The 17,764-nt window shown below is 28.7% G+C and overlaps 4 protein-coding genes across 7 annotated transcripts; 2 read left to right on the top strand and 2 right to left on the bottom strand.

Annotated features, from left to right (window-relative positions):
- The first annotated feature begins 34 nt into the window (after nucleotides 1-34).
- LOC123258539 (protein chibby homolog 1) lies at nucleotides 35-820 on the top strand. Its single transcript, XM_044718619.1, has 3 exons — nucleotides 35-354; nucleotides 421-536; nucleotides 681-820. Exons 1-3 carry the CDS (start codon nucleotides 171-173, stop codon nucleotides 765-767), a joined length of 387 nt encoding a protein of 128 aa, XP_044574554.1. The 5' UTR covers nucleotides 35-170; the 3' UTR covers nucleotides 768-820.
- On the bottom strand, nucleotides 644-4,828 carry LOC123258469 (DNA topoisomerase 3-alpha). Its single transcript, XM_044718496.1, has 6 exons — nucleotides 4,505-4,828; nucleotides 4,083-4,429; nucleotides 3,524-3,989; nucleotides 1,467-3,448; nucleotides 1,089-1,357; nucleotides 644-1,017 (listed from the first exon to the last, which is right to left on the bottom strand). The coding sequence occupies exons 1-6, from the start codon at nucleotides 4,721-4,723 to the stop codon at nucleotides 977-979; spliced, it is 3,324 nt and encodes a 1,107-aa protein (XP_044574431.1). The 5' UTR covers nucleotides 4,724-4,828; the 3' UTR covers nucleotides 644-976.
- Nucleotides 4,829-5,260: 432 nt separating this feature from the next.
- Nucleotides 5,261-10,833, top strand: LOC123258466 (ras GTPase-activating-like protein IQGAP1). Its single transcript, XM_044718484.1, has 4 exons — nucleotides 5,261-5,329; nucleotides 5,617-5,710; nucleotides 5,804-6,038; nucleotides 6,109-10,833. Exons 1-4 carry the CDS (start codon nucleotides 5,290-5,292, stop codon nucleotides 10,768-10,770), a joined length of 5,031 nt encoding a protein of 1,676 aa, XP_044574419.1. The 5' UTR covers nucleotides 5,261-5,289; the 3' UTR covers nucleotides 10,771-10,833.
- Nucleotides 10,834-11,794: 961 nt separating this feature from the next.
- Nucleotides 11,795-17,743, bottom strand: LOC123258465. Of its 4 annotated transcripts, none has more exons than XM_044718483.1 (6): nucleotides 17,166-17,421; nucleotides 16,892-17,087; nucleotides 13,190-16,800; nucleotides 12,526-13,138; nucleotides 12,195-12,458; nucleotides 11,795-12,119 (listed from the first exon to the last, which is right to left on the bottom strand). In XM_044718483.1, exons 2-6 carry the CDS (start codon nucleotides 17,029-17,031, stop codon nucleotides 11,948-11,950), a joined length of 4,800 nt encoding a protein of 1,599 aa, XP_044574418.1. In that variant the 5' UTR covers nucleotides 17,032-17,087; nucleotides 17,166-17,421; the 3' UTR covers nucleotides 11,795-11,947. The 4 variants fall into 4 exon arrangements, with proteins under 4 accessions (XP_044574418.1, XP_044574417.1, XP_044574416.1 ...); XM_044718482.1 differs by having other exon boundaries at nucleotides 12,526-15,245; nucleotides 15,276-16,800; XM_044718481.1 differs by lacking the exon at nucleotides 17,166-17,421 and adding an exon at nucleotides 17,528-17,743 and having other exon boundaries at nucleotides 12,526-16,800.
- Between the last annotated feature and the right edge of the window lie 21 nt (nucleotides 17,744-17,764).

Here is a 17,764-nt window from a genome sequence, read left to right as displayed (position 1 = left end):
AACTAGCATCCCCACACGTCGGCGTTATCAACTAAATTTAATTATGTTTATAAACATCTGTCACTTTGACAGTATAATGTTTTTTTTTTTTTTTTTTTTTTCTTATTCTACATAATTCTGATTCTAATAACACAACTACAATTGATAAATTATTAAAATTGTTGTTAAATATGCCTTTTTTTACAAATAAATTTTCTCCAAAAAAAACTCCGCTGAGAAAAGCACCAACATCTTTAGCAAATAGAGATCTAAGTCCTCAACGTATTGAAAGAGAACTCGGTCCTGAAATAGGGCCCATTAAAATACGTCTTGGTGATCACGAATCAGTATTTGACAGTGGTACTTGGATTCCTGGTAATTATATTTATTCTTTATAAGGATGTAATTATAAATTTTTTAATCATTTTATATATATTTAAGATTCAGGTAAAATAGGAGTTACGTACAAAGAAAATGAAAAACTAAAAAAAGAAATCAGTAGATTGGAGGAAGAAAATAATTTTCTTAGATTAAAATTTGAATTAATGTTAGATATGGTAAGTAATAATAAAATTAAATTTATTAACAACTTGGTTTTTAATATAAAATTTATTTATTTAAAAAAAATTAAACACCCTTATTTTATATAACATTATAAATATTAAACATTATTTGATCGAATGAATAATTTTATCTTTCAGTTAACAGAAACTACCGCTCAAGTACAATTAAACAAAGACCACGTTGAAAACTTAAAAAATAAAATATCTTATAATAAACGGTTATAAATTTAATATTAAACTTGACTGAACGATTTTGTAAAAATATTTTCAACAATGTTTGTCAATTTAATATTTTGAATAATTCGTAATAACTATCGATATGTATAGTCTATAAAAAGTTACCTTAATGTAGCGCGATTTATGATAGTAATTTACAAATTATAATACATCTATTTTTATTTACAATAATCACACGTTTTGTTGTTGTTGTTTGTTTAATCCATTGCATTTTCTGGACATGTTTTTCTTGTATGGCCTATAATTGTACAATAAAAAAAAAAAAAAATTAATTTTTATATTAACAATTATTTATATTAATAATAATACCTTCAACACCACAAATGCCGCATTTTCGTTTTCCACCAGTTGTCTTTGATTTACTGTCACGTCTCTGTCCTCTTGAGCCGCAACTTCGTCCTCTAGACGATGTACTATAACTACTACTACTACTACTACTACCCCATTCATTGTCTGTATCATTATTTCCACCTGAATTGTTGCTTGCCCATTCAAAGAAATTACAATTGCTTGAATTTCCTTGAGGACATGAATAAAATTCTCTACCTTTATTCGGACCGTCTTTTCTTACAGTCAATCTTTAAAATAATAATGAAACATATTAAATACTAAATTTATATATATATATGAATAAAGTAAAGAAAGAAAAAAAAAAAAAAAAAAAAAAAAATAAAAAAAAATACATACTTGCGGGCTGGTTGACCACAAACACAAATAACATCGTCGTTACCATCGTTACTACCATGAGATGAATTGAATTTACCTGCTGTAGTATTTGAATTATTTGGTGGTCTCATTTGATTATTACCGAAATTACGATTTCGTTGTGGTGGCGGAGGTGGCGGTGAAAATACAGATTCATTAGTAACAGGACCATCTGTTGCCCATAGAAAAAAACCACATGAACTGTCTTGAGGTTTAGCACATTTATAAAATTGCCTCCCTTTGTTTGGTCCATCTTTTTTAACGGTCAATTTAATAGCTGGTTGATGACAATTACAACTGTATGATTCAGTATCATCTATACTTGATGAATTCATACCTGTTGGTGTTTTAGTTATCTTAGGACGTTTTGTATCAGGAAAATCATCAGGCCAATGGTTATTATTTCTTTTGGTATTATTATTTCTATTTGAATAATTATTACTACTACCTCTTCCAGGATTATCACGATTATTGAATGTACTTGGTCTGATATTATTGCTATTATTTTGAAATCCAACTAACCCAATGGATGAATTGGAAGATGCGCTTGCACCTCGTCCACCAGAAGTATTTATATTGTTATTATTACTTCTACTTGTAAGATTTGATGCCTGTGAATTTCTATAACTTTGTGAAGATGTTGAATTATTATTACTTGTATAACCACTGTCTGATGATTGAGCACCTCTTCGTACAGAACTTAAATTAATATTCATAGTTTCATTGAATGTATTATCACAACCACCGATACAAGTCTCGTAAGATGATCCGAAAATTGGAAAAGCGCCTGGTCTAAGTTTAAATTTCATTTTTTTTAAATTACCAGAACAAATATGACAAATATTATCAGAAATAATAACATCTGTAACAGCGGTTGGAAACCAAATAGCATTATTACAAGCAGGGAATCCCATACAACCTATATATTTTCCACCGGTCTGTTTACGATCTTTTAATGTCATATTTAAACCACATTTTGGACATTTTAAAAATACCGGATCCTCTGGTGGAATATTTATTTCTAAATCAGCAACTGCTGAAGGACGTTCATCAATATATTCAGCAAGAGCAGTATCTAATAAATTAGCACGTTCCAATGCTGCTTTAAAAACTCTACGGTATTTACTTATTTGAGTTTCAAGTACTTGTTGTGGATTTTTAACGCCATCACATATAAGCTTTAAATCATTTTCTAATTCAGATCTTAAATATGGTTTTGACATTTGAAATCCCATATTATCGTAACCCATAACTAAACCAATACCTAATTTACCAGGCATAATATGTTCTTTATCTCTCATACCAACATACTGACGTGATTTAATTGTTTCAATGTGTTCAGCGTGTGTTGCATCAGTACCAATTCCATGTTTATCCATTAATGAAATTAAATCAGCTTCTGTTAATAAATTTGGTGGTGATGTTTGTTCACCAACCATTTCTATAGTAGTTGGTCGAAATACTTGACGAGGTTCATAAATATGAATTTCTTTAGAATTCCATTTTTCATAAATATAAACTTCTAAATAATTTTTAGCTATTATTTGTAATCCATTTGCTGAAAATTTTTCACCAGCTATATCAATATCAACAGTTGTTTCGTAACCCTCAGCATTTTTTGACACACAAGCCAAATAATGACGTACAATAAATTCATAAACACGAGCTTCATTCCCTTGAAGATTATCAGCATACTTTGTGGGATGAATCGGTGGATGAGCTTGATCACTTTTTTTACCTTGACGAGGTGTTACACCTTCCTCTAATACACGTTGAGCAAATTGACCCCACTGTTGATGATTAACTTGTTGTTCTACCAATGATTTTAAATTTAATTCTTTTGGAAATATATTTGTTTCTGTACGTGGGTAACTTATAAAACCTTGAGTATACAATTTTTCAGCAATCTTCATAGTCTCCTTGGCAGTTAATTTTAATTTTTTTGAACCTTGCTTTTCAAGTTCCTGTAAAAAAATAAATATTAATAATATTATAAGTGTATAAACTTTTCAATTATAACATATAAATATAAAATTTACAATAGTATCTAATGGTAACGGACGATATTTGCTTTTTGGTTTACTGTTAACATTTTCGACAGTTGCATCTGGATTTTCTAAACATATGTCCAAATATACTTGACAAGGTAATTCTTCAAAAAGTCTGTATCTTGCCCAACGAAATTCTGTATAAATTCCATCATGATCATCAACAACTTTTATCTTCCAGTACGGTTCAGATTTAAAATTTTCAATCGCTAAAAATCGTTCAACAACAAAACCAAGAGTTGGAAATTGACAACTTCCATAACTTATCAGCATTTGTGCTAGACTCTGTGGAAATACTTTTTGTAATCTAAGTGTTTGAAATCTAGTAAACGCCGCTCCTATTCTTAAATCCAATTCACTTCTGACGTTAACAGCGTCATTTAGTGCTTTATTAGGTTCAGCCAAATTATGAACAGCTCTCGTGACAGAAGCCGCCGTAATCTCTGAAAATATTGCTCTAAAATCAAAATAAAAAATTTTAATTATTGAAAAAAAAAAAAAAAAAATAATAATAATAATAATAATAATAATAATAATTATAATGAACTACCTGTAGACTTTTATGTTTGGTTTAATTCCTTGACAAACTTGTATTATTTCAAATCCAATATTTTCACCTTCTCTATCACAATCAGTCCATATAATTAAGGCACTACAATCTCTAACTTCTCGTTCGATTGTTTTTTTTATTTTAACATAATTATCATCAGCGCAATTTTTAATAACCGGAGCATCAAATAAACTTAAAGGATGACAGCTCTGCCAAGATCTGTATGCACCAACAAATTCATAAGTCATTAAATGACCAGAAACTGAGGTCATTATCATTTGACAATCTTTATTCCATAATCGTAATTTAAATTCGTAAATTTTATTAAACTTTGATAATCCTTCTCTCTGCAAACAAACAATTATATACATTAATTTTTAAGTGCTTAATAATTTAAATAATAATAAAAATTATTATTTTACCCGTTTACTGGTTCCTCTGGCCAAATGAGCAGCAATATTTTTCGCAGCATCATTTTTTTCAGCGACATTTAATACCTTCATAACTTCAATTGATTTTTTATCACATCGATTTATATTTTGATTTATTGTACTAACACTAAATTTATTAAAATTCCTTATCTTTACTGGTTGCCTGGCAAAAAAGTTAACATTTTTTAAAATTGAACAACAGAATTTCATTATTTTTAACGAGGTTATGTAACCCAATCATCGTTTATAACTTAAAAATTTTCGTTATTTTAATGTGACTAACTAATTTAATATAATAAATATGTTATGCTAGATATATTTCAAAATATCTAAAAATTTTTAAAAGTTGTTATTTTTAAAAATTTTTATTTATCAGTGATATTAATAATGTTATTGTATGAGCGCGGGAAATCATAAATAAAATATTTACAATACAAATTATATATTTTTTTAATTGTTGTACTTGATTTTCATTTGGGATGTTTGGGATGTTTGCAGTTTGCAGTGTATATTTCTTATATTTCGAGATTGCTTTGATTCTTTTTCTGATAAAATTAATACGCCCCCTATTTCAGATATTTTAACTAATTTCAACCGTTGCGAATATGATATACGTTGTTGCGTTTAAATTTCGAGAAGGACATATATAACGTCCCTCGTGTTGCTTGTGTTTATAGTGTTATATATTTCAATTGCACGACATTTTGTTAAATTTGCATTTTATTTGGAATTTTCGAGCATTTTGAATAGTTATTACGTATAAACATTTGCTCACAATGACGGGGGTTACACCCGAATCTATTAATCCAAACAATGGTAAGTAGTATTTATTAGATTAATTTAATTTTATTAATATTTAAATAGTTAGGCAAAAAAGGTAAATTATACTGATTATAAGGACCTGTTGCCAAAACAACTTGATCACGTTGAAATATAAATCTTTGTTTTAATTGTTTGATTATTTGGTTATCATTGAAAGATAATTAAGTTAATATTTAACTACATAATACATAACAAAGCTGTAAAAAAATCATAAACTCCAAAATACCTTCAATAATAACAATTGTTTATTTATTTATTTATTTATTTATTTATTTATTAAGGTTTTGATACTCGTAAATCAGCCGAGGAAATGGATGAACAGAGGCAAAAAACTCTTGCTTATGAATATTTGTGTCATTTGGAAGAAGCTAAAATGTAAATATACCATCTTTATAATTAACTTTTAATTTTTTTTTTTTTCTCACTACTTACTATTGATATTTTATTTTATTTTTTACTTTATAACAGATGGATGGAAGCATGTCTCAGAGAAAAATTACCTTCGACTACAGAACTTGAAGAAAATTTGAGAAACGGAGTTTATTTAGCAAAACTTGCACACTTTATGGATCCAGAGTCTTGTCCAAAAAATAAAATATATGATATTGATCAGAAGAGATACAAAATTGCTGGCTTACAATTTAAACATACTGACAATATAAATCATTTCATCAAGTGTTTAAAATCTATTCAATTGCCAATGGTAAATATTAAACAAAAATTTTTATTAATTTATTTTCATTTTTGATAATGTTGAACTTGAAAACTTACAGATATTCCAACCCGAGACAACAGACATTTACGATAAAAAAAATATGCCAAGAGTTATTTACTGCATACACGCATTGAGTACACATTTATTTAAATTAGGTAAAGCTCCACAGATACAAGATTTGTATGGGAAAGTTAATTTCACAGATGCTGAAATTGATGCTGTCAGTAAAGAGCTTCAGAAATATGGTATACAAATGCCATCATTTCAAAAAATTGGTGGTTTACTTTTAAATAGTATGGCTGAAGATACAGCGGCTCTTCATGCTGCTGTGATTGCTATTAATCAAGTATTGACAACATTCGATCGTCATTTATTATTACAAGTACTGTCAAAGCCTGTTGCTAAATTAAAAAATGTTAATTCGGAATTGATAGATAATTATTTTGATGTTTTACAACAAGCCAAAGAAGATAAAATAGAAGGTGCTTTTAATAGATCATTGAATGACAGTTATGTCCCGGATATATACGATGAATTATTAACACCGGCTGAAATACAAGGACATATTAATTATGTTAATTCATTGATAGCATTTCAAAATCTTGTTAAATCATTAAATGGTGACAATGAGGCTGAATTTGTTAAATGTTTAAATAATCCAGGACTTGAATTACAGCGTATTTCATTGAAATCTATCAAACAGTATAAAAAAGGATTTAATGTATTCATTGAAAGTTTATCGAATGAGCAAGATTTTGTTTCAAACACAATACGTTGGCAACATTTATTACAAGAAAAAATAGACGAAATAAATGATGATGAAAATAAAAATAAAAAAATTCAAGACGCGGTTAAATCATTGAATTTAGCTCTTGATAATGATTCACAAGAATTATTTTATACTGCACTAATTAATCCGTATTTAGGTATCAGAGAATCTATTGATGAATTTGCTGTACCACTCTATTATGAAGAAATGAAGATAGATCGTACAGAGTCAAAGTGTGATATTTCTTATCAAGATATTTTAGTGAGTATACGCGTATTAACAGCTATCGCGGCTGTTTCTAAAGCAATTGATACTAATAATCCAGAATTAGTATTTGAAGCACTGTTAAATCCAGAAACTCAAATAACAAACCTCGATGAAAATAATAAAGTTAAGTATTATCATTCATTGGCTGATGAACGACATAAACATTTAATAAATAATAATAATAAATGCCCAATATTGACGTATATTGATATACAAGAAATAATTGACTTAGTTAATCAGCAGTGTCAAAATGACGATCAAATTATTCATACATTGAGATTATTAAATAAATCTGTGTTGGAAAATAATAAATCTGATCTAATGATGGCTTTAAAAAATAATTTATTAGATCCAACAGTACCGATTATGGAAAATGATGCAACATTGTATTTAAGATTATTTAAACAATGTTTAGATGAAATAAGTGAAGAAAGATCCGAATTATGGCTTGAAGATGTTGAGTTTGTCGCTAAAATTGTTGTTGAAGAAGTAACTCACGTACAAAATGTATTTAACATATTAACCCAAATCAATAATGCCTTAAATAATAATGATTTATCAACTACGATAGAGTGTATTAAAAGTGCTAATTTTAAAATAATTGATAAACACTGTGAAAAATACTTTGAGTATTTAAAAAATTTAAAAGAATATAAAGAAAGACAATACAAGTGTTCTTACATTTGTTGTGTAACACCTCGTGATATTGAAGCTTTTATAGATCTTGATAAACTTACATACACCTGGGACCAACCGAAGAATATAACCGATACTAATTTTATTACTGTGGAAGATATAGAAGAAGTAATAAATGTTGTTGCCAATGATGAATATAATTTATCATCTGATAAATTTAATGAACAAGCAATTATTAATTTTCAAGCGTTAGCACGTGGTTATTTATTAAGAACAAAAATGTCTCAACGTTTGACACATTTTTATGATAATTCTGATTATGTTGTTAAAATTCAAGCATGGTGGCGGGGAATTAAACAACGTCGTATTTATCTTAATATGTTGAGTGAAATATACAATAAAGAAGCTAAAGAAGAAGAAGAAGAAGAAAAAGTTAAAAAAGTTGAAAAATTTGAAAAAGAAGAAAAAGAAGAAAAAGGAAAAAAATTAATTACTTGTTCATCAGTAATAAAAATATCATCAGACCTATTGGATTATTATCGACAATATCAAGATAAAATAATAAAAATTCAAGCATATTGGCGTGGTAAAAAAACACGTAAAGCATTTATTTCATTGTTACGTATGGAAAAGCCACCATTTCCAGTTGTACGTCATTTTTCAACTGTATTAAATTTTAATGCCGAGGATTATGACAAAGATCTTCAATTACAACAGCTAAAACATGATGTTGTTAAAACAATAAAATATAATGAAAATTTAGCCCAACAATTAAATAGTATGGACATTAAAATCGGCCTTTTAATACAAAATAGAATAACATTACAGGATGTTATTGCACACGGTAAAAGTTTAGAAAGTCTTGCTAAAGAAAAAAATAACAATAGATCACGTAAAAATTCATTTACCGAGACATCTAGTTACAAAGGTTTAAAATCACTTACCAAAGAAGGAAGAAAAATGTTGGAAGGTTATCAACATCTTTTTTATGCATTGCAAACAAATCCAATATATTTATCTAAATTATTATTTCTTTTACCACAAAGTAAATCAAATAAATTTTTACAAAATGTTATTCTTACATTATATAATTTTGGATCAAATATAAGAGAAGAGTATTTATTATTAAAATTGTTTGGTAAATCACTGGAGGAGGAAATAAGATCTAAATTTCAAAAACCATCAGAAGTAGTAACTGGTAATCCGTTGGTATTAAAAATGGTTGTTAATTATGCCCGACAATTAAATGGACAACGAGCATTGAGACAAATATTGGGTCCTGTTATTGAAAAAGTATTAGCCGATAAAAGTATAAGTATTGAAACAAATCCAGTTGATATTTATAAATGTTGGAGAAATCAATTGGAAATGAAAACTGGAGAAACAATAAATTTACCATATTCAGTAACAGAACAACAAGCATTAACTTATGAACAAGTACGTAGAAAATTATCTGCTGGAATAGAATTACTTCAGAGTACAGTGTTAGAATTTTTACAAAGAATAACTGAATCACGTAATTTAATACCTTATGGAATGCTTTATATAGCTAAAGTACTCTATAATACGTTGTCTGAAAAATTTCCTAACGCACCAGAAAAGGATATACTTAAAGTTATTGGTAATTTAATTTATTATCATTTTATAAATGCAGCTATTGTTGCACCAGATGCTTTTGATATAATAACATTACCAATTGAAAAATCATTGTCCAATGATCAAAGAAGAAATTTAGCCAGTATTGCTAAAATTTTACAATTTGCAGCCTCGAAAAAAGGATTTGGTGAGGAAGCATCACATTTAGTATGTTTAAATCCATTTATAATTGATTGTCATGAAAAATTTAAAAATTTCTTCCGTTCCTGTTGTCAAATAGAAGATATTGATCAGCATTTTAATATACATGAGTATACAGAAGCAACTTTCATTCATAAACCAGAAATTTATATTTCTATTCAAGAAATTTGTGATACCCATTCATTAGTTTTGGAGTATCAATATGAAATAGCACCTGATCCCAATGATCAGCTTCATAAATTATTAGATGATTTACAACCATCAGCACCAACAGTTACATCTTTGATGGGTGTTACAGAGCCAGTATGTGATTCAACAGTTGCTCGAATGGGTAAAACAGAAGTATGCTTGGTACTTACTAACAAATTTTTAGTTCCTAATAATGATGATCAGAGTCTTGAAAAATTATTCATTAAAACAAAAGAATTATTGGTCTCGGTAATACAATTTTTAAAAGGTGATACACTTGTTAGTGCACTGGAATCCACAACAACACCAATTCAACAAAAACTTTATGATGCTAAATTTACAACCAATATTACAACTAATACAAGTATAAATACAACAATATACAGAAATAGTTCATCATTAAATGATTGTAAATTTCAATTACGTGCCTATTTAACTAAATTGGAGCATGGAAAATATTTAACAAGAGAAGACGGTTATCAAACTATCGTTACTGCTGTTGCTAAAGATTTGTGTAATAAAGGAAAGTATCGTATAATAAGAAATAAAGAATTACAAGCATTAAGAATTACTAGACAACGTTTACAGGAAAAAACTAAATATTACGCTGAACAAGTTCAGTATTATAATGAGTATACAAAACGTTGTTTAGATAATCTTCACACTGGTAAGGGTACACTACGTGCTGTTAAATTACAACAACAACAACAACAACAACAACAAAATAATAACAACAATCATGCTATTTTAAAATCTAAAAAAACTCTTAAATATTCAGCAACAAAACTTGCCGAAAAAGGAGTATTGTTAGAAATTGATGGTCTTTCGCATGGACAATTTAAAAATGTTACTTTTGAGATAACGCCAACAGAACACAGTGGTCTATTCACAATAAAAGGTAAATTTATGGGTGTTGAAATGGAAAAAATAGAAATAGATATACAAAAATTATTACAACTTCAATTTGAGGGTGCTCCCATTCTAAATTTATTCGATAAAGCTAAAGTTAATGTCAATCTTTTATTATATTTATTAAATCGTAAATTTTATGGCAAAACTTGAAATTAATTATGTAAACATCAAGTTATTTTTTATTTTCTTTTTATATTAATTGATAAGACAGTAAAAAGTATGTAATTATTAGTAACAATAACAATTAATTTTAATCATTATTTATACCAATTGGTCATTTATCATTAATATATATATATATATATATATATATATATATATATATATATATATATATATATATATATATATATATATATATTTTAATAATACATTGTATCTTATAACAAGTCTATTTATTTCGAGTCGTTAGATTGATTTACTCACTGACAGTGCAACCTCAGATGATAAATAATGATAAATAATATCGAAGAAAAGGAAAAAAAAAATTCCAATTGGAACTTATTACAAATATTTAATAAATTATTATACCTTTTTATACTAAATAAATAAATGTTAAATAAAACAAAACCATTAAACTTTTAATTTATTTCTTTATTATTCACATAAACAAAAGCCAACTATTCAAAATAATTATTTTCAAAATATTTATTAATTATTCAAAATAATTAATAATTGCAAGATGAAATGTTGCACCGTCAAAAATAAGGTAAGGCATATTCTCATTTACTTAATATGATTATTATAATTAAAAATAACAGTGAATTGTAAAGAGCAGAGAGAAAATTTTGGACCTCACTTTTACTGAATATCGATTTATACAAATCAAGATAACTATTACTATATTTAATTTATCATTAGGTTAAAATATCAATTTCGTTTGTAATTATACCAAGTTATTAATGAAGAAAAAAAAAAAAAAAAAAGATACAATTGTAAAATTATTCATTCGGTGATAATAAGTAAATTTAATTTTCTTACAATCGAAAAGCTATTATATTTGTTCGATAGTTAATATTGAATACGTTTATAGGTACATATATAAATTATTTATGAAACCGGAAATGTTTTAGTCATTTACTTAGATTGTATAGAGTATTTACAATCATCGTAAAATATCTTATATAGTATATTTGACACTAATGAAGAAACATTATTTTTTTTTTTTTTAATTAATTATTTTCTCCACTATATCAGTTAATAAATAGAGTTAGATGATAATTTCATATAACATACAATATAATCGTTAGGTACGAGTAATGGAGTTTGACTTTTTATTTGTTTGTTTTTTTCTTTTTTTTTTAGCTGAAGGAACACCAATTAATTGTTATCGTCCTTTTAATACGTTTGATAAACTACGGAGTTTCATTTCCAATGCTGGAATTTTATCCAACGCTTCTTGCATCAAGCTACGAAGTTCACCCAAGTCCGGCATTTTTTCACATGATTCAATGTTTAATAATTCATTGAATAAAGTTTCCCAAGCTTTTTGTACGTATCTAAGTATAAAAAAAAATAAAAATTATTCCATATATTATTATTTAAAATATTTATAAAATCAAAATATAATTTACCGGGGCATTTTGGTATTAATAAACCAACGATCTCCAGTCTGTACAGCTCGCATATAAGTTCCAAAGAGTAAACAGTGAGCAGATGCAGCAACGCAGTATAAATCTGTTTGATAAGTCCACGGACGACCGGTTCGCATTTCAATGCAAGTAAAATCTTCTGTTTTTATTATTTGAGTAAATTTTGTTTCATCAGGAAACAGACTCATATCGATACTACAACCATAGTCAATCAATTGAATTGTTGGTCTTACATCTTCAGTTGGTCTGCAAAAATAATTCATATAATTATAATTATACACATATGTAGATTAATTAATAGATTAATACTTACAAATGCATCAATAAAAAGTTGTCTGGTTTAATGTCACCGTGAATAATTTGGCATTTATGAAGGTGCTCAACTATTTGAAGCATTTCAATGGTAAAAAATATTGCCAACGCTTCGGTAAGTGGTTTACCAGTTGCTATTTTAACTTGATTAGTAACAGCCAATAGTGTACCGTATTTAGAAAATTCAGATACAAGTATACTTCCATTATTAGTAACATATGCTTTAGTAACATCCATGAATCCACGTAGCATATGTGGATTTTTAAGACGTGTTTTTATTTCTCTGGCGATATAAAATTCCCAAACCCAAGCTGGCTTTTGAGTTTTTAATGCAACTGTTTTTTCTGTTTGTGGATTATATGCTTTTAAAACTGTACCATAAGTTCCTTTACCAAGGCACTTTTCCAACTCGTATGTATCTGTTCCTAACGTTATTTTACTAGAAGGCACAAATTTATTAATATTTATATTTAATCTTGCATAACCATCTGAATGACGGAGCTGTGGAAATTTTATATTTCTTAATAGACCCGAAATAAGAGTCTTGTCAAATGGATTTATATCACCAACAGGAAGTTGAAATTTGTCGGCCTCATCATCATCATCATCATCATTATCATAATCATCATCATTATTATCAGGTTCAATATTTTTACTGTCATTATCATCATCCTTAGCTTCTTCCATGGGTTCGTCAATAATATTTGGAATACTATTATTTATAGTATTGTTATTTATTGGTGTAATAGTTGAACTAGTTGTTATAGAACTAATATTATTACTATTACTTTTATTGTTATCATTGTTTATTTTATTGTTATCAATTTTTATTGAAGATTCACGATCAAGATTGAATGGTATACGCAAATCACAATTATTTTTTATTTCAGATGTTATTTGATCAACATTACGTTGCATTGTACGTGGACTTTGTGTATTGATCGATTGAATTTTTGTTCTTATATTTTGATCAGTATTAACATTTGCTGATAATAATGCTTCAGTACTTTCAATATCTTGACTAATAGATTGTTCTTTTATAGTTAAATGTTCTTCCCGAGTTGTTAATGTAAACCCAAATTGTGTTGTTCGTGTATTAGCGCTACTACCAGAACTGCTTGAAATATATTCTCTAGTTGATTCCATAATAACGCTTAATTTGTCATCAGGATCATTAACTTGAACCTCGGAATTCTGTTGTTGCTGTTGCTGTTGCTGTTGCTGTTGCTGCTGTTGTTGTTGTTGTTGGACATGTGGTACAAAATGTAGTTGAGGAGGTTGAAAGTGTGGCATATCTTTAGTACGATATGTTGATGGTCTAAACTGGTTAGTCATTGGTGTAGAACTAGGCAATGGTCCTCGGAATGATTCAGTATAACAAGTGTCATTAGCACCAGCTAACGGTGATATACCAAGACTCTCATCAACGAATAAATTATTTTCTACAGGTTGTTTATTATCTTCAATTATACTATTGTAATCAATAGCAGTATTATTTTCTTTATTATCAGCGTTTTCAAGATACTTCAAGTCACGACGATTCATACCAGGTGATTTAATGTATGGCAATTCTGATCTTCTATAATCCTTATTAGTATCACTTTGAGGATCAATATAAGGTACAAAATCAAGTTGTTTTTGTGATTCTGATTGCATTGATGGATGATGCATCATAGGAGATTGTTGAAACTGTGGTTGCTGATGCTGATGCTGATGTTGATGTTGCTGTTGATGTTGTTGTTGCTGCTGCTGCTGCTGATGATGATGATGATGATGATGATGATAATTAATATTTGGATTAGGATGCATGGGATTATAAACATGATGTCCTTGTGGTGGGGGAATATGTGGTGATATACCATGATGATGAGGATGATGATGATGTTGTTGTGATTGTAATTGATGAGTAGGAGTATGAAGATTAGGTGATTGTGAGTGATGTGAAATATGTGGTGATTGTAAATGCGGTGGATGAATTGGAGATTGATGATGTATTTGAGAATGATGGTGATGATGATGATGCTGCTGTTGGATCATGTTGTGCTGCTGTTGAATATGAGGCTGTATTTGTGGTGAATGAAGATGCTGGATAGATTGCTGCTGCTGCTGCTGTTGTTGTTGTTGTTGTTGTTGTTGTTGTTGTTGTTGTTGTTGTTGTTGAATTGGATAATGATATGAATCCGGAATTTGATAGGACTGATGATGAGCTTGTATAGGATTGTATGGTGAATTGTATGGTTGATGATTTTCTTGATCATGATAACTTTGAATATTATTGTAGTTGGAATTATGTCTAGGTAGAGACATGGCATGCTGTTGAGTCATTGAACTATCAATATGAATGTCAAAATTTAATTTTGAACGTGAATCAACAGATGATCTATGCAGCATTGGACTTTCAATTAATGGTGAATTTGAATTAGCTGGTGAATTCCATAAGTCTTGTACAACAGACATTGCTTCTTTAGTATTTACAGTAAGACTTTGTCCGAGCATTTGTTCGACTCCAGATTCAACAACTCCACTTGATGAATGGTGTAAATTATAACTTGATGATTGTAATTTACTTTGCCGACTTAATTCAGCTTCCATTCTTTGACTTTCAATCCGTTCAGCTTCAATTCGTTGTCTTTCTATTTCAGCAGCAGCAGCAGCAGCCACCGCCGCCGCTTCTCTTTGATGTCTTTCTAGTTCAGCAGCTTCTCTCTGTTGTCTTTCTACCTCAGCAGCTTCTCTCTGTTGTCTTTCTAATTCAGCAGCTTCTCGGCGTTGTCTCTCAGCTTCAATTTCTCTTTGTTGTCTTTCTAATTCAGCAGCTTCTCGTTGTTGTTTTTCCAATTCAGCAGCTTCTCTCATTTGTTTTTCAATCTCAGCTTGTTTACGTTGTCTTGCTAATTCTATTTCATGATTTTGTTCTAATGCTCTTCTGTGGTGTTCCATTTCAAATTGCTTTTGTATAAAATTTTCATCAGAAACACCCGTTTCTCGTTGCTGATAATGATGATGGTGTTGTTGTTGTTGTTGTTGTTGTTGATCTTGTTGATTTTGTTGATGGTGAATATTATTACTTTCATTGTTGTTATTAATATTACTATTGCTATTAGTATATCCATTGAGATTTTGACCAATTCCAGATAGCAATAATGTTTCGTCAGTATTGGAACAACTATTACCAGTATTTCTCAATATATTATAATATTTTTCAGCTCTTAATTCTTCCATACTGCGATCAATATTATTTAAATAAACTAATTCTTTGGGGTAACGAGGTTTTGTAATATTAGCTGAAGGAACGTCTGGCACAAAGACAGGAACAGCCATGTGTTCTGGATATTTACTTCCATCAAAAAATGATGTATGATTTGGAAATAATCGTAAAGTATTATAATTAATATTTATATTATTGTCAACATCATCATCATTATCATCCAAATGATCCTCGTGAACTTTAAATGCAGGCCTGACTGATGGCGGTATCAATGGATACTTTCGAGATAAATTACTCCATTGACCAGGTTTTATAGTATTTTCTTTGTGTACAGTATCCTCAATTGGAACATGATCTAATATACTGGCACATCGCAAGTCAACGCGAGCAGCAGCTTCGTCTTGATAAATTTGAATTTTAGCATTAGACTTAGAGCCATCTTTAATTTGAGAAGCAGACATGTAAGAATGAGAAGATGTTGTTGATTGTGGTACCACACCAGGCACATAATCCTTAACACGGTGTCCAGTTCTAATATTAGTTGCACGTTTACCAGATTTAATGGCCCGTAAAGAACTGAATGCTTGTCGTTGTTCAGATAATGCTATTTCATTTTTTTCTTGATCACAACCAAGTGCTTTACGACCAACAGCCATTTGAAAATTTTCACGCGCATAAATCAATTCATCCCGAGGTTCAGCTCTAGCAGTTATACCCAGCATATAAACTTCATCAGCTCGTTTACAGTCGTTAACTTGTTCCAATTCAAAGGCCCATGCTCTGTACATATCAGCTACCATTGTTCCAATACCGGTATTATATAATAATTGATATAATTCTAATGGATTTTTTTGCATACTGATATAATTTATCCACAATCTTATGTATCGACGATCCTGATGGTATTTTGTTTCTTTTTCAAATGTTGCTAAACACTGTTGCAATAATTTACTAATATGACTTTCATGTCCACTCTTTGGATAACTTTGTTCAACCCACAATATATACTCATACCAACTTTCCAATGGATCATCACCTTGATAATTTTTTATCGCCTCTTCGTACATACTATAATATAAAAAATGACAAAATAATTAATGTCTTTTTTACTTTTAATTAATAGTCGGTTAATTATTATTAAATTGTCAATTAAACTTACTGTTTTTCTTGCATCAACATTTGCTGTGTTTCAGCATCCTCTTGAGCCCTTAGTGCAGTACCTAACTGAGCAGCATTTCTGCCATGACGCAAAGGCTGAATGTTTTCTTTACACAATGCTATCACTGTTGCTGGATCCATTTTTTTTTTTTAACAAATTCGAAATTGATTTGTTACAAGTTAAAATAACTCGTTAGCTGAAATAATTGATCGAAATATTTTAGAAATTAGATTAATTTAAAGTAATGACAACAGTAAAAAAAAAATAATAATACCAATTGTGAACATGTTATTTAAATCATGGATTTTATTCAGTTGAGTATTGCCAAATTTAGCGAATATTTTTTATCGTAAATTTTTTTACCGAGTCAAGTATATCAACAAGGACGCTATTCACAAAATTTAATATATAATAATAACAATACACACTGTATAATGGTATAGAAATTCAGGTTATGTATTTATATACATATATGTAAAATAAATGTAACGGCTAAAGTGAAAAATAATGAAATCACACTTGCCTCAACACTTATTTAAGTTAACAAAAGTACCTCTATAATTAATATAAGCAGCATAGACAATGTATAAATCAGTATAAATTAATTAATTAATTAATTAAATACACAATACTAACTACTTTATAATCCTTTAGTTCTAAAAACAAAAAATTATAAAACCACACCAGAATACCAAATATATTTAAAGACTTTTTTTTTCAAGTGACCGCATTAAAATACATATATCATCAACAATAGCAGCCATTATATTTATCTTTTTGTCACTACCCTCTGATTCTATAATTCTATAATTCTATGCGCTATGCGCTCCGTTTTCTACCACTTTATAGCTTATAGGTATAGTACACATATAT

Source organism: Cotesia glomerata, linkage group LG2 (genome assembly GCF_020080835.1).
Source record: "Cotesia glomerata isolate CgM1 linkage group LG2, MPM_Cglom_v2.3, whole genome shotgun sequence".
Taxonomy (NCBI): Eukaryota; Metazoa; Arthropoda; class Insecta; order Hymenoptera; family Braconidae; genus Cotesia; species Cotesia glomerata.
This window is presented reverse-complemented; position numbering and strand designations above follow the sequence as displayed.

Bases quoted from the DNA above. Each gene is read 5' to 3' on its own strand.
- LOC123258539 (XM_044718619.1), top strand. From the start codon at position 171: ATGCCTTTTTTTACAAATAAATTTTCTCCAAAAAAAACTCCGCTGAGA. The intron at 355-420 runs GTAATTATATTT...TATATATTTAAG, and splicing joins CAGTGGTACTTGGATTCCTG to ATTCAGGTAAAATAGGAGTT. The intron at 537-680 runs GTAAGTAATAAT...TTTATCTTTCAG, and splicing joins TTGAATTAATGTTAGATATG to TTAACAGAAACTACCGCTCA.
- LOC123258469 (XM_044718496.1), bottom strand. From the start codon at position 4,723: ATGAAATTCTGTTGTTCAATTTTAAAAAATGTTAACTTTTTTGCCAGG. The intron at 4,430-4,504 runs GTAAAATAATAA...GTTTGTTTGCAG, and splicing joins CCAGAGGAACCAGTAAACGG to AGAGAAGGATTATCAAAGTT. The intron at 1,018-1,088 runs GTATTATTATTA...GTACAATTATAG, and splicing joins CGGCATTTGTGGTGTTGAAG to GCCATACAAGAAAAACATGT.
- LOC123258466 (XM_044718484.1), top strand. From the start codon at position 5,290: ATGACGGGGGTTACACCCGAATCTATTAATCCAAACAATG. The intron at 5,711-5,803 runs GTAAATATACCA...ACTTTATAACAG, and splicing joins CATTTGGAAGAAGCTAAAAT to ATGGATGGAAGCATGTCTCA. The intron at 6,039-6,108 runs GTAAATATTAAA...GAAAACTTACAG, and splicing joins AATCTATTCAATTGCCAATG to ATATTCCAACCCGAGACAAC.
- LOC123258465 (XM_044718481.1), bottom strand. From the start codon at position 17,031: ATGGATCCAGCAACAGTGATAGCATTGTGTAAAGAAAACATTCAGCCT. The intron at 12,459-12,525 runs GTAAGTATTAAT...TTATTTTTGCAG, and splicing joins AACTTTTTATTGATGCATTT to ACCAACTGAAGATGTAAGAC. The intron at 12,120-12,194 runs GTAAATTATATT...TTTTATACTTAG, and splicing joins ATTAATACCAAAATGCCCCG to ATACGTACAAAAAGCTTGGG.